Raw genomic sequence first — 13,393 nt, 5'->3', positions numbered from 1 at the left:
TCATGAGGCTTATTATGAATTTTTGGTCATGCCTTTTAGCCTTACCAATGCACCTTAAACATTTCAAGGTTTGAATGAATTCCATTTCCAAACCCTTCCTTGGAAATTTTTTTTTAGTATTTTTTGATGATATACTAATCTACGTCAAGTCTTGGAAGGATCTTGTTGAACATGTTGAAAGGGTGCTACAACTATTGGAGGAGAAACAATTATATGCAAAAAGATCCAAATGTTTCTTTGGAGTACAAGAGGTGGAATATCTGGGTCATATTGTATCTCATGAAGGAGTTAAGGTAGACCCTAGCAAAATTAAAGCCATTAAGGAATTGAAAATCCCCACATCCATAAAGTATTTGCGAGGATTTCTCGGGTTGACAGGGTATTATCACAAGTTTGTTAAGAATTATGGGAGAATAGTAGCACCTCTAACAACATTATTGAAGAAAGATGCATTTTCATGGACTCCAGAAGCAACAAAGGCCTTCGAGCATCTAAAGAGGAAATGTGCCATTCATCGGTCTTAGCTACACCAGACTTCACAAAAACCTTTATTGTGGAATGTGATGCTTCGGGAAATGATGTGATGCTTCAGGAAATGGAATTGGTGCTATTTTAATGCAAGATGAAAGACCCATTGCGTTCGAAAGTCGTCCAATCAAGGGAAAGTTTTTACACAAAGCTATTTATGAGAAGGAAATGTTGGCAATACTCCATGCACTTAAGAAATGGTGACCCTACCTAATGGGAAGACACTTCAAGGTAAAAATGGATCATGATGGCCTTAAATACTTTTTAGAACAAAGATTATCCTCTGAAGAGCAACAAAAGTGGGTCACAAAGATGTTGGGTTATGACTTTGAAATCATCTACAAAAAAGGAAAGCAAAATGTGGTGGCAGATGCACTCTCAAGAAAGGATGAGAATGTGGAAGCATTGTTGTGTGCCATTTCTATTATTCAACCAGATTGGATAAACGAAGCAAGGGAGGAATGGAAGAATGACAAAGAAGTGTGGGCACTTATTCGAAAGTTACAACAAGACTCCAGTACATATGACACATTTAGCTGGTAAAATGATTCGTTATGGTACAAAGATCGCTTATACCTCTGTAAGAATTCCCAGCTAAAACAAAAAATTCTTATGGAATTGCACACTTCTCCCTTAGGAGGGCACTCAGGATTTTTAAAAACTTACCAGAGGGTTAAGAAGGAATTTTTTTGGCAGGGCCTTAAATCAGATATTCAAAATTTTGTGGAGAAATGTTTGGTTTGCGAACAAAATAAGGTTGAAACAATTAAGACATCGGGTCTATTACAACCTTTATCCATTCCAAGCCAACGTTGGGAGGAGGTTTCAATGGATTTTATCACAGGTTTACCCAAGTCTGAGGGAAAGAGTGTCATCATGGTGGTAATTGATAGACTTACCAAGTATGCACACTTTTTTGCATTATCAAATCCATTTAAAGCCGGTACAGTTTCTACTACATTTATGGAAACAATTCAAAAGCTGCATGGAAACCCAAAGATTATTGTAAGTGACAGAGATCCTATTATGAAACCAGCTCACAAAAAGATAGAAAAGAGAGATCCATGCCTTAGAATTCAGCCTCTTCGAGGGGGCAACCTCCTTTACATTACATAAATGAACAATTCTTGGATGATACAAATGAAAATACCTCCTTTCTATATATAGGAGTCTAAGGGGTCATAACATAATCATAGCCGACATAACAATAATAATGTAAGGGCACAATAATAACAATAGTGGGCTTCTATGGGGCACAATAGTAACAATATGGGCACTACATGGGTACATCAATATAATAAGTGGGTTATACTAATAACAATAAGGGGTTACACTAGTAGTGTAGGGGCCTAACATGCCCCTCTCCTCCAAAAAGCGTTGTCCTCAACGCTTGAGTAGTTCTTGATGCTTCTGTATAAAATTCTTGTCCTCCCATGTGGAATATTCAGCGGATAAGTTCTTCCACTTGATGAGATGCTCTGAAATTGATCGATTTCGTAGCTGTTGGGTTCTTGTTTCTATGACTGCTCCAGGTTCCAATATGATTTTTCCTTCCTCTTCAATTTCTGGCAATATTGTTTGAATTGGGATCTTTTGCAACTTTTAAATAAGTGTCCATACTTCTTCGTCCTTCTTCCATTCATCCCTTGCTTCGTTTATCCAATCTGTTTGGATAATATAAATAGCACAAAACAATGCTTCCACATCCTCATCCTTGAAGAGTCTTCCCATTCGGTAAGGTCACCATTTTTTAAGTGCATGTAGTATTGCCAACATTTCCTTCTCATAAATAGCTTGCTTGAGATGTAGCAGTAAAAATACCCAATCACCTACATCAAAACATTTTTCACTGCGATGTTGATCTACCTGTTGTTTCGTTTGATTTTGCACCGAAGTGGCATTATCCTTTAAAAGTTGGTGAACTTGTTGTTGATGCTCGATGTGATCTTTCACTGCTTGAACCATTTTCTTCTTGATATGTCCTTCTATCTCTAGAGTTTGAGGAGTGGTAATTTCTTCCAATCCTTTACAAGATATGGTCGGATTCATTTCTTGATGCTCGATGTGATCTTTCGCTTCTTGAACATTTTTCTTCTTGATATGTCCTTCTATCTTGATAGTTTGAGAAGTGGTAATTTCGAACAATGAATTACAAGATATGGTTGGATTCATTTCTTCTTTCTCGATGTGATCTTTCACTTCTTGTACCTTTTTCTTCTTGATATGTCCTTCTATCTTGAGAGTTTGAGGAGTGGTAATTCTTGCCAATGATTTACAAGATATGGTCTGATTCATTTCTTCTTTCTCTGGGGTGGGGTCCTGGCGTATATCTTCTTCTTTTGATGTTTCTTGATCTTTTTATTCCTCCTCTTCACATTCTATGTAAAATAATTTCTTCTCTGCACACTTATGACCTTTAGTGCATTTGCTATCACAATTGTAACAAAGCCCTTTTTCTCTTTTTTCTTCCAATTGTTGTGGTGTAACCCTTGTAGGTTGTGGAAGGCTAGGAGAAACAACACTTCCATCTTTATAGTTGTAAGTGGTACGCTTCCTGGTTTTCATAATTTTGCTTTCCACTATGTCACAAAGCCCTTTTACTCTTTCCAATTGTTGTGGTGTTGCTCTAAAGAAGGTGTTGCTCTTTGTATCCTCATAATGTGCTATCATTTCCTCTGTGAAAATTGACCACGTAACAAGTTGTTTACGAGAACAAAGCCCTTCGTACCATAAAAATTGATCTGGTTCTAAATATGAATATGCAATACATACCTTTTGTAACAGTGGTACACCATGTAGATCAAAATATTGCTCCATCTGAAGTATCCAATTTACCGGATCCTTGCCATCAAACTTCATCATCTTGCTTTTTCTTGATTTTAGGAGCTTGACCTTGAAACGATTGTAACTCTGTACTTTCGGATCTTTAAGTTCTGAAATTGTGACCTATAGTAGCCCTCTATGTCCTCTTTCCAATACCACCAGTCTGATCCAAATTGGATTCTCTAAGGAAGAGTTATACACAATCTCCCAAGATGACCTGATTATAGACCTTTCCAGAAGAGCTAACTTGTATGAAGTGCCACGTGTCACTGTTTCAACCTTTGGATCTGAAAAATTTGTACAAGAAACTACAGTCCGTCCTCCTTCTGTACCTTCTTACAAAATTTCAATCCGATCCCCAGAGAGAAAGTTATGACGATTTTCCCCAGGTCACCTGTTTTGAATGTAATTCAGGAGTCTGCAAAAAGACCAACTTCCTCAGATCATATCTCCGCAAACATCGCACGAAAAGCTCTGAAATTCGGACCCAAGGTTCAGCACAATTTCTTCTCAAATGGGTTTTTTTTGCGACTTCTGAAACATCACAGAAAAAAAGTTATAGCGAAAATGCCACGATGACCTGTTTGGAGCAGCGAAACCCTAGAATCCAAAGCTCTGATACCAAATGTTATGAAACCAGCTCACAAAAAGATAGAAAAGTGAGATCCACGCCTAAGAATTCAGCCTCTTCGAGGGGCAATCTCCTTTACATTACATAAATGAACAATTCTTGGATGATACAAATGAAAAGACCTCCTTTCTATATATAGGAGTCTAAGGGGTCATAACATAATCAAAGCCGACATAACAATAATAATGTAAGGGCACAATAATAACAATAGTGGGCTTCTATGGGGCACAATAGTAACAATATGGGCACTACATGGGTACATCAATATAATAAGTGGGTTATACTAATAACAATAAGGGGTTGCACTAGTAGTGTAGGGGCCTAACAGATCCCATTTTCACTGGAAATTTTTGGACAGAATTATTTTCTTGTCTTAGTACTCAGTTAGCTCATAGCTCATCTTATCATCCTCAATCTGATGGGCAAACTGAGATAGTAAACAAATGTTTTGAAGGATATCTTCGTTGCTTTGTATCTGATAAACAGACACAATGGGTCAAATGGTTGCCTCTGGTTGAATGGTGGTATAACACTTCCTTCCATACAACAACAAAAATGACCCCATTTATGGCACTTTATGGATATCAGCCACCATCCATCACATCATATTTAAGAGAAAATTCTAAGGTTCAAGCAGTGGAACATCACATGGAACATCAACAACATGTCCTCCAACTCTTAAAGGATAACCTCGTGTTGGCACAGAATAGAATGAAACAACAGGCAGATCAACATCGCAGCGAAAGAAGTTTTGATGTAGGTGATTGGGTATTCCTACGGTTACAACCATATAAGCAAATGTCCCTCAAGAAAGCTAAGAAGGATAATAAATTATCACCAAAGTATTATGGTTTGTACAAGGTGTTGTGAAAGATTGGTACTATGGCATACAAATTGGAGCTTCCTGCAGCTTTTCGATTGCACCCAGTTTTCCATGTTTCATGTTTAAAGAAGGTTATATGTGACAAGCTCCTAGTTCAAACAATATTGCCAAAACTTGATGAGGAAGGAAAATTTATATTGGAATCAGAAGTAGTCACAGAAACAAGAACTCGACAGTTACGAAATCGATCAATTTCAGAGTTTCTTATCAAGTGGAAGAACTTATCCGGTGAAGATTCCACATGGGAGGATGAGAATTTTATACAGAAGCATCCAGAACTACTGAAGCGTTGAGGACAACACTTTTTTGAAGGAGAGGGGCATGTTGGGTCCCTATAATACTAGTGATTACCCCATTACTATTGTAGTTGTGTCCCTTATTAATATTGTTGTGCCCCTATTGTTATTACTGTGCCCCATAGAATCCCTCTATTGTTATTTTTATGGCTTTATATTGTTATTGTTAGGTAATTTGGGTTATATTGTGACTCCTTAGACTCCTATATATAGAAAGGAGGTTTTGTCATTTGAATCATCCAAGAATTGCTCATTTATGTAATGTAAAGGAGGTTGCCCCCTCGAAGAAGCTGAATTCTAAGGTGTGGATCTCTCTTTTCTATCTTTTTGTGAGCTGGTTTCATAACATATCCGATGCAAAAGGGTATGTTATGGACATCATTCTATATGGAGGGCATAGTGTGTAGGTGTAGAGACCCACAAAGCTATGTAGGTAGTGGAATAAACACAATCATAAAAGCTCGTCAAACTGTGGTAGGTCCACTAATAGGTGTATCATGCAAGAATCTACCACTAGGAATGTCTCGGCATCCCAAACATTAGGCGTATAGGTTATACACACACCACATAACACCCGCATACCACCAAACAAGGGAAACCACCCTCGGATTGCAGTTTGAAAAGGAAAAGAACAGACACATACCGATAGAAAAAAATGCCCAATCCGAGCCTTCAGAACACAACTACCAATAGCCAAATTGGTCACAATCTATCCGTTAGGGAATAAAGCGGATAGTGACCCTAGTCATATCAAATAAGTGATCCCCCTATTTCCCCCATTGGAAAATTCAAAATGCACCGGAAATCAATAACCAGTGGCCGAAACAACCAGTGGCCGAAACAACCTGTCATCCACGATGCACGAGTGCCCAGAGAAAAACGCCCATGAAACACTGCATTCGCGACGAGAGCTAAGACTAGATAGTCCCAAACATCTACCCTTCACAACAACCACAACATCACCACCTGTTACAAAGTCTGAATCCAAATTCCTTGCATGGTCTAGAAATAATGAAAGAATTCACCCACCATTGCAAGAGCGTATAGTATAGTAGTTTATAGGACTCATAGAAGATCTCTTCCCCCGATTGTGTTGTGAGCAGGCGAGAGAAAAGATATCAGTCCAAATAAGCATCTGGTCGCCTAGTAGGAGGAAATAGGAGGAAAATGATTCTTAATCATGCATAATAATATATAGATAGCAATAAAGAAAATCATCAAAATATGTATTATCTCGGAGTGAAGTATAATCTCCGACTGAAGTATGGAGAACAAACCGTTCAAGAAGACAATGGACATTTCCCAGGCAGTGTAGGGACTCAAACGACATCAAATAGACCAAATGATCAGCCCCACTATCCTAATAATTTGTTTCGGGGATGGCAGCAGCGAGGACCATAAATAACCCCATCCCAACCAAACACAAATCACAACATCCACACGGAGTAGCCGCAGGTGTAGAAACATCATACAGAGACAGCAAACACCATGCCATAATCCATAGTAAGTATTCCCGCGCAGTAAACATAGAAAGGTTGTTGCATACTTTCCATGTTTAAACGCCTTTACCACCTCCTTTCCTTATCGGCGACCAAAGACTGATGTGCTTCTGTGAACAATTCTATGTGGAGAAAGGTTCAGGGAAAAGCCGAACACCACGGAAGTACAGGTTTGCGTGAATAAGCCTTAAGGGAACTTTGTCTGAAGCATATACTATAAAACTTGACCGAAACTGAGGGTGTATTCATCGTTGAACATAAAAACCAGCGCAGGCTCATGTGAATTAGGGTTTTGTATGTGCTTATGAAATCTAGAGATGCGTATGGCAGAAAGTTGTTTGAGATATCGCATAAATTGAAAATTGAAAATTGAAATCTACAGCCGTATAACCGATCGCATTAACATGGGTTTGTGAATACAGCTTATTTGTAATCTGGAGATGCATATTAAAATATCAAACCTTGCAACCTCAAACTGCATATTAGAGCAGCGTTTATTCCATAAATATGATTCAGAGAGGTACCGATTTACATCTTCGTCTATCCATAAAATTTAGATACGTTTAGATAAACTAGTGTTAATATGAGAAAATTACCAGGCCTCAAATGCTCGGGGCCGTTGCTAATGCGATTCGTCAGCCCAGCACGCCCATAGAACTTCGCTAAGAAAATGGTGGCGTTCGCTTGTGACTCTGCGGTGGGTATCCAGTGGAGGCAGGGCCTGAGAATGCAGGATTCACCACAGCCCTTCCGCAGAACTCGGCAGGCGTTGCAGCTCATCTTCATTATATCGACTGATCTGACAAACGTACACAGCATTAATAAGAATATTTTGTTCAAGAAATGTGCGCAAGGGATCTGGCAATCTGATATATAAAACGCCTAGTCCAAACAGTCAACAATTTCATCCGAAAAGAATGGAAATTCCGGTAATGATTTTGAGAAAAATCTGTAGAAATTTTTTTGGTGTTTTGGTGGTGCTGAATAAAAAACCATTTAAACACTCAAAATTTTTGAAATGATTCGGCGATCTAGTGGCCTGGTTAGACAACTGCAATATAAAAGGGAGAAAACGGCCAACAAAGACATAACCAACATGAGTACGCGGATAGTCTAAGCATTCTGTAGTTTCTAAATAGCTATACGGATAAAAAGGCCTGAGGTTAATTCGATTGCAAATTTTCTAAATATTTGGGAATCGGACCGACATGGTACAGTCAAAAAATTGACGGCGCCGATCTCTTCAAAAAAATTGACAGCGCCGATGTCTTCCCGAATTTTCGGGGATAAAAAGGAGGGGTTGGAATTTCAAAATAACTATACGAATGAAAATGATCGGTAATTTCAAAATTATTATACGAATCAAAATGGTCGGGCATCGGTTGGAATATAAAATTAATTGCTTTTGTCGTGTTCAACGCATTATCGTCAAAAGGTTAGATTTCGACATTTTTACAGTAACTTCGATCGCTACATCTGCGCTTTAACAGCGAACCTGTAAGCGATGGTTATGTTGTGAGAGAAGTAAACGCAGGTAAACAGCGTGATTAAGGGGCTCGCGGGACCGCACCGCTGCGAATTCGAAGCGCGCTGTGCCCGAAAAAACAAAATAAAGAAATACTCCTTGACTTTTTGTCCATCGAAATCATAACACATTGACGACCATAGGGATTTGCCAAAGGGTTCTGTCACGTCAACTATGGGTTTTTAATAATTTAATTCAACATTGCGCGTTGAATAGATCGTCCGATACCCACCTTAACTAGGATTGCATGCAAACGAAAACCACATATAATAATAAACATTTTCGAACAGTTTGCCATATTGGACAGGGGAGATTGAAAAGAAAATTCCTACCGTCTTGTTTCTATGATTTTCGGTGGAGGTTGGTTAAAAAAAAACTTTTAATTTATCCATTTTGTTCGTGAGGTTAATGATTTTCGTCTAGACTTTCACGGCATTCAAGATAGTAGCGTTTATGCCTTTAACTCGACTACATATAGAACCTATTTGTGTAATTGCGTAGCATTCAAGATAGTAATTTTATGACTTTAACATAAGGACAAGTAGCAAACATTTAAGTTGTTGCACAGGGTTGAATTTCAAAACACAAGCACCAATTAAACTGGATTATTTCAACGGTTACGTCTGCTTCAATTTAGAGAAAAAAAAATAAAAATAAAAATCTGAACAAAATTTAGAACCACATCCAACAAGCAAATACTTGTATGTATCAAACAGTTCTGTGACAAATGCTTGTCTGTTTCAAATCTATCATGAAACCTTACTAACACAAATTGCCAGTAACACTAATAATATGATATCCCACCGGAGGATAACATTTCAAAATATTATTTTTTTATTTTTCGCATCGAGGGGAGAGGACTGTCCCTCGATGCCTGAAGAGTACGTAGTTTAAGACAGGATCACAGACATGTATGGTAGTTCACATGATTGATGTAAGATGTCTTAGCAATTAATGGAAACTATACCTCTTCATTTATTTCACGTATTATAATTACATATGGTAAGTAGAAGTTTATTTTAAATTTGGATTTAATTATTTTTTTTTTCATTTAACTTTTTCATGTTAAGTTATTAAAGAAATAAACATTTTCATCTTACGTTATTAAAAAATATATACATTTTAGAAAGTTTGAATATTTAAAGATTTGATAAGTTTGAATTTAAAGCGAATTTAAACTCATTTATTTATTAGATGTTGTTAGACCGTGTAATGTACTTAAATGACAATATCTCATATATATGAACTTATAAAACCTTTTGACACAAAATACCTATATGCTCATAGATACTAACTTATAAAACCTCTTGACACAAAATACCTAGATGCTCTTGATAAATAGAATCCAATCCAATCTTTTTTATATATATTATTTATTAGTAAAATGCAATTACTTTAGTTAATTTGATAAATAACTGTTAAACATAAAAAGTCAAATATATTTATTTTAATTCATAATGAAAATAGAAATTTGTAACACTTTTTTGTTGCAACATAATTATTTTTATGTTTACCAAGTTTTATGTAGAATTTAGAAACTTTTAAATTCACTTAACATGTTTGTTAAGAAGTTAAGGCTGGAAAAGCCAAGTATCATGACATTTTTGTTTAAAGAAATTAAAGAGTGTTAATTAAAGAAAACTGAATACAAAACAGTTATAACAACTCCTTGAACAGTTACAAATGATTGCCATCGCTTTTACCCAAAAGGCGAATGGAAAGGAGTTGTGGAGGTGGCAAGAATTTTTCCTTGAGTTGGGTAGAGATACCAGTGGGAAGATTTTAACTATGGCAAATAGTCGAATGGGTGTGCGACTTGAGGTTGGACAGTAGTCCTGATGCCCAAGACACCTGACTGCTTTTAGTTCAAACTGTTAGGAGCAGGAAGTGCTCAGTGGGGGACCGTGGACGTGATTGCCAGGTCCATGGCTGGGTGGTGAGACCTTCCAGAAAGAATATTAATTGCATAGTGTTAAATAAATTGGAACAGATAAGTACCAAAAAATTATATTTATTATTGACAGTTGAAATGGTGTATAACTAGGAGTAAATGATTCAATTTCTTTTCTATCTCTAAGCTAGGTATTACTGATTATGAGTAACCTCTTTGAATATTATGCTGTATTCATCATAGAAAAGGATTGATTTCATATCTTTTCCTAAGTTTATATCATGATTGAAACCAAACTTTTCGGAACTATAACCTTACAAATCTAAGGAATACACTGTTGTATTATAGACAGATGTAAGGATAGTAGAGTTGTAATAATGACTTAGATTCTGTTAATTTTATATATTTATGAAATGGAAAACTAAATTTATCTGTCCACACAAGTACCGAATCACAAAAAAAAACAGAATAATCATGACTTTCTTAACAGAGAAAGGCCCAGATCAACCTGAAAGTATAAATTCCTTTCGATTGTAAAACATGAAAGAATTCAGATTCAATATATACCCTGATTCAACATATACTCGAGATTCAGCATGCATTCGAGACTCATTACACTTTCGAGAATTTTCTTATTCACTAATAGGTTATCGCCTATTAAAACAAAGAACAACAACAGTTTAATGCATAGATAGGATACCCTCAAGAGCTGTAGCTATTATTAAGTATTCCATTGTTTAGAACTCTCGTCATAAAACCACTTTCATTCAGTAGACATGACATTCTAAACTACGAATATATTCATATACACGCAATCTCTGGAATCGATGAAGACCGGTTCCATACCTGAGTTGTCCACGCAAGGCTGAGACTTGGAGAGGGTTATCCATATAAATTCAAACAAACCTTCAGACCAAACCAAGAAGCAGAGTAGCATGGTTGGACAACGTATTCCATAAAATTATAACTATAAATTATTACAGTTCAAATCCATTCAAAATATTACAGTAAGGTTCATGCAGCCAAGCTGAGAATCAGAAATTGCTACAACTAGATCATATATTCAACATCCCTTTCAGCAAATATGAATTCTGGGTTACGGTGAGGGTTTGGCCGTGCTGAGAGCCAACAAACCCTCCCACCCTTCAATGTTAAACTAAATCTAGCCTTAACAATTTAAATGCTAGTACCCAAATCATGTTGTCGATTTGTGAATTTAGACCAACCTGTAATCATAGCAGAGAACTGTCAAATTAGTTCTGGTATATATCCCTTTCAAAGGCACATTGACTCCAGGAACAAGATCAAGCTGTTACCTATAAAACTCATGAAAACCGATCAGAGGTTAGTTGTCGGTATTATTAACCCTACATATAAACATTTAAAAATCTATGCCAACTACATCTATACTTGGAAGGAACTGTGTCATCGATGGAGCCTCACAAACCTGATAGGCCTGAAACAGAATGTCAAACCATAATTTATCAAAAGGGAAAATGGTGCTCGTATGAATTCAGGAGTAGGGAAAAACTAGGTTTCATTGCAAAAGGATATCCCTATTCGGCTACCGGGGTTGAGGGAAGGATCAAGGCCATCCACCTGAGTATGCCTGTAAAATATTCTGTTATCAGTGATATTGGGAAGGAACGAGGGAAAAAATGAAATAAAACAAATACTGCATCAACTAGTCAACTTACCTCGTCGCCAACAATTTGACTGAAGGCGGTAGCCATTAAATCAAGAACCGTTGGATGTCACCTCATGACCAAGCCGATATGAAAGTAGAACCCCCATATCCATTTTTTCACTCACAGCTCATTATAAAGTTGCAACCATTCTCGCCATTGATAGAGTGAAATAGAATGGTGAGGTAAGGTTAAGGTTTACAATTAAAAGGGCTATGTTTTCAATGCCTGGATTACTCTTCACTGGCTGGACTCAGAATTAACTCTTACACCCTTAGGATTAATTTGAACCAGGCAGAGAGAGTCATCACCTCTATCGAGGTGAGGACAGGTGGAACTCAACCATGGCGATAGGTAGATAATCCATGCAGATGGATCCATTTATGTTTAAACCCAAACCTTTAATAAACTGAATCACACCTTGTTATTAAGGATGCAGTTAAGTTCTAATAAGTAATGTATTATATAGAGTAAGGTAGAAATTTTAACTATGGGTGCTTAAGGAATAATTTTATTTTAGTAGGATGGGTTACAAATGGTATCAGATCTTAGATTCATACACTGAGGCTTCTGGGTTAAATAATAAATAATGAAAAAAAATTAAGCTCTATCATGCCTAAAATATGCAATAAACAATTGAGCTGGTAAATGTGAAAACAGAGATAGAGACAGAAGTCCGCTCACAACATGCAGAGGAGCCCCAGGATATCGAACCTGCTGGAGGTGCCTTATGTAGATGCCAGTCTGGATATATGGATACGACTCGGAGAAGAGTCTCGACAAGCTAATGTTGTGCTGCTAGAAACAGTGCAGTAACTATGTACATAAATGATAAATTTGAGGTCAGATAATGAATGCACGAGGCAGGAGCAAGAGAAGATTCTCAAGAGTCTCTCTGACTGACAGAATCAATGATGGCCAGACCCCAGTACGGAGGACAAAGAAAGAATAGAAACAACTCACCATGGTGAGGATAATGCTAAATTAGTAGAAGGAGATAAGGAGGATGAAGAAGGGCATTCAGATAATGTTTAAGACCAAAGGAAAACCAAAAAACAAAAGACAAAATTACAAGGTGAGTTTAAGAAAATAAAACTATCACTGTTTGAAGGACAATCCGAGGAGGCAGCTGAAGCATGGATGATAGATATGGGGAAATATTTCAAAATTTGTGAACATATTGATAAGCTCAAAGAATGATTACAAGTTTATCAATTACAGGGAAAAGAGACTCTCTGGTGAGAAGAAATCAAAACAGTGAGAAATATTGATGAAGAACAGGTGACGTGGCAAAAAAGCGATAAACATTTTAAAGACAAATACTTCACAGAGCATTATTACAATGAAAAATAAAAGGAATTCCATGAGTTAAGGTTGGGAACTTTGACTATGGATGAATATGTGAAACGATTCACCTCCTTGTTACGATATGTTCCATACATGCAGGAGTAAAAAGAAAAAATTCAGTAGTTTATCAGTAGTCTGCGTAATTTCATGAAGGAGAAGCTGGAATTTGACTATTCAAGGTCGATGGATGATGCAGTACAAATCCTGTATCTATTACCAGCAGATGAAACAAAAAAATGAGGCACCCAAAGGAATTTCAGGTAGAAGAATGTGGAATCTAACCCG

General features: G+C 37.0%; 1 protein-coding gene across 1 annotated transcript in view; it reads right to left on the bottom strand.

Annotated features, from left to right (window-relative positions):
* The window catches only part of LOC149178253 (uncharacterized), a 43,354-nt gene extending 35,693 nt beyond the window's left edge, over nucleotides 1-7,661 (bottom strand). The window contains exon 1 of the mRNA XM_089423581.1: nucleotides 7,257-7,661. Within this exon, the coding sequence (XP_089279707.1) occupies nucleotides 7,257-7,479 (223 nt within the window). The 5' untranslated portion in view covers nucleotides 7,480-7,661. The remainder of the gene's footprint in view (nucleotides 1-7,256) is intronic.
* Between the last annotated feature and the right edge of the window lie 5,732 nt (nucleotides 7,662-13,393).

Source organism: Pinus tabuliformis, chromosome 4_1, assembly GCF_031772625.1.
Source record: "Pinus tabuliformis cultivar Carrire ecotype Pingquan chromosome 4_1, CPIR1, whole genome shotgun sequence".
NCBI lineage: Eukaryota > Viridiplantae > Streptophyta > Pinopsida > Pinales > Pinaceae > Pinus > Pinus tabuliformis.
The sequence above is the reverse complement of the archived record's forward strand: the minus strand, read 5'-3'. Positions and strand labels throughout refer to the sequence as shown.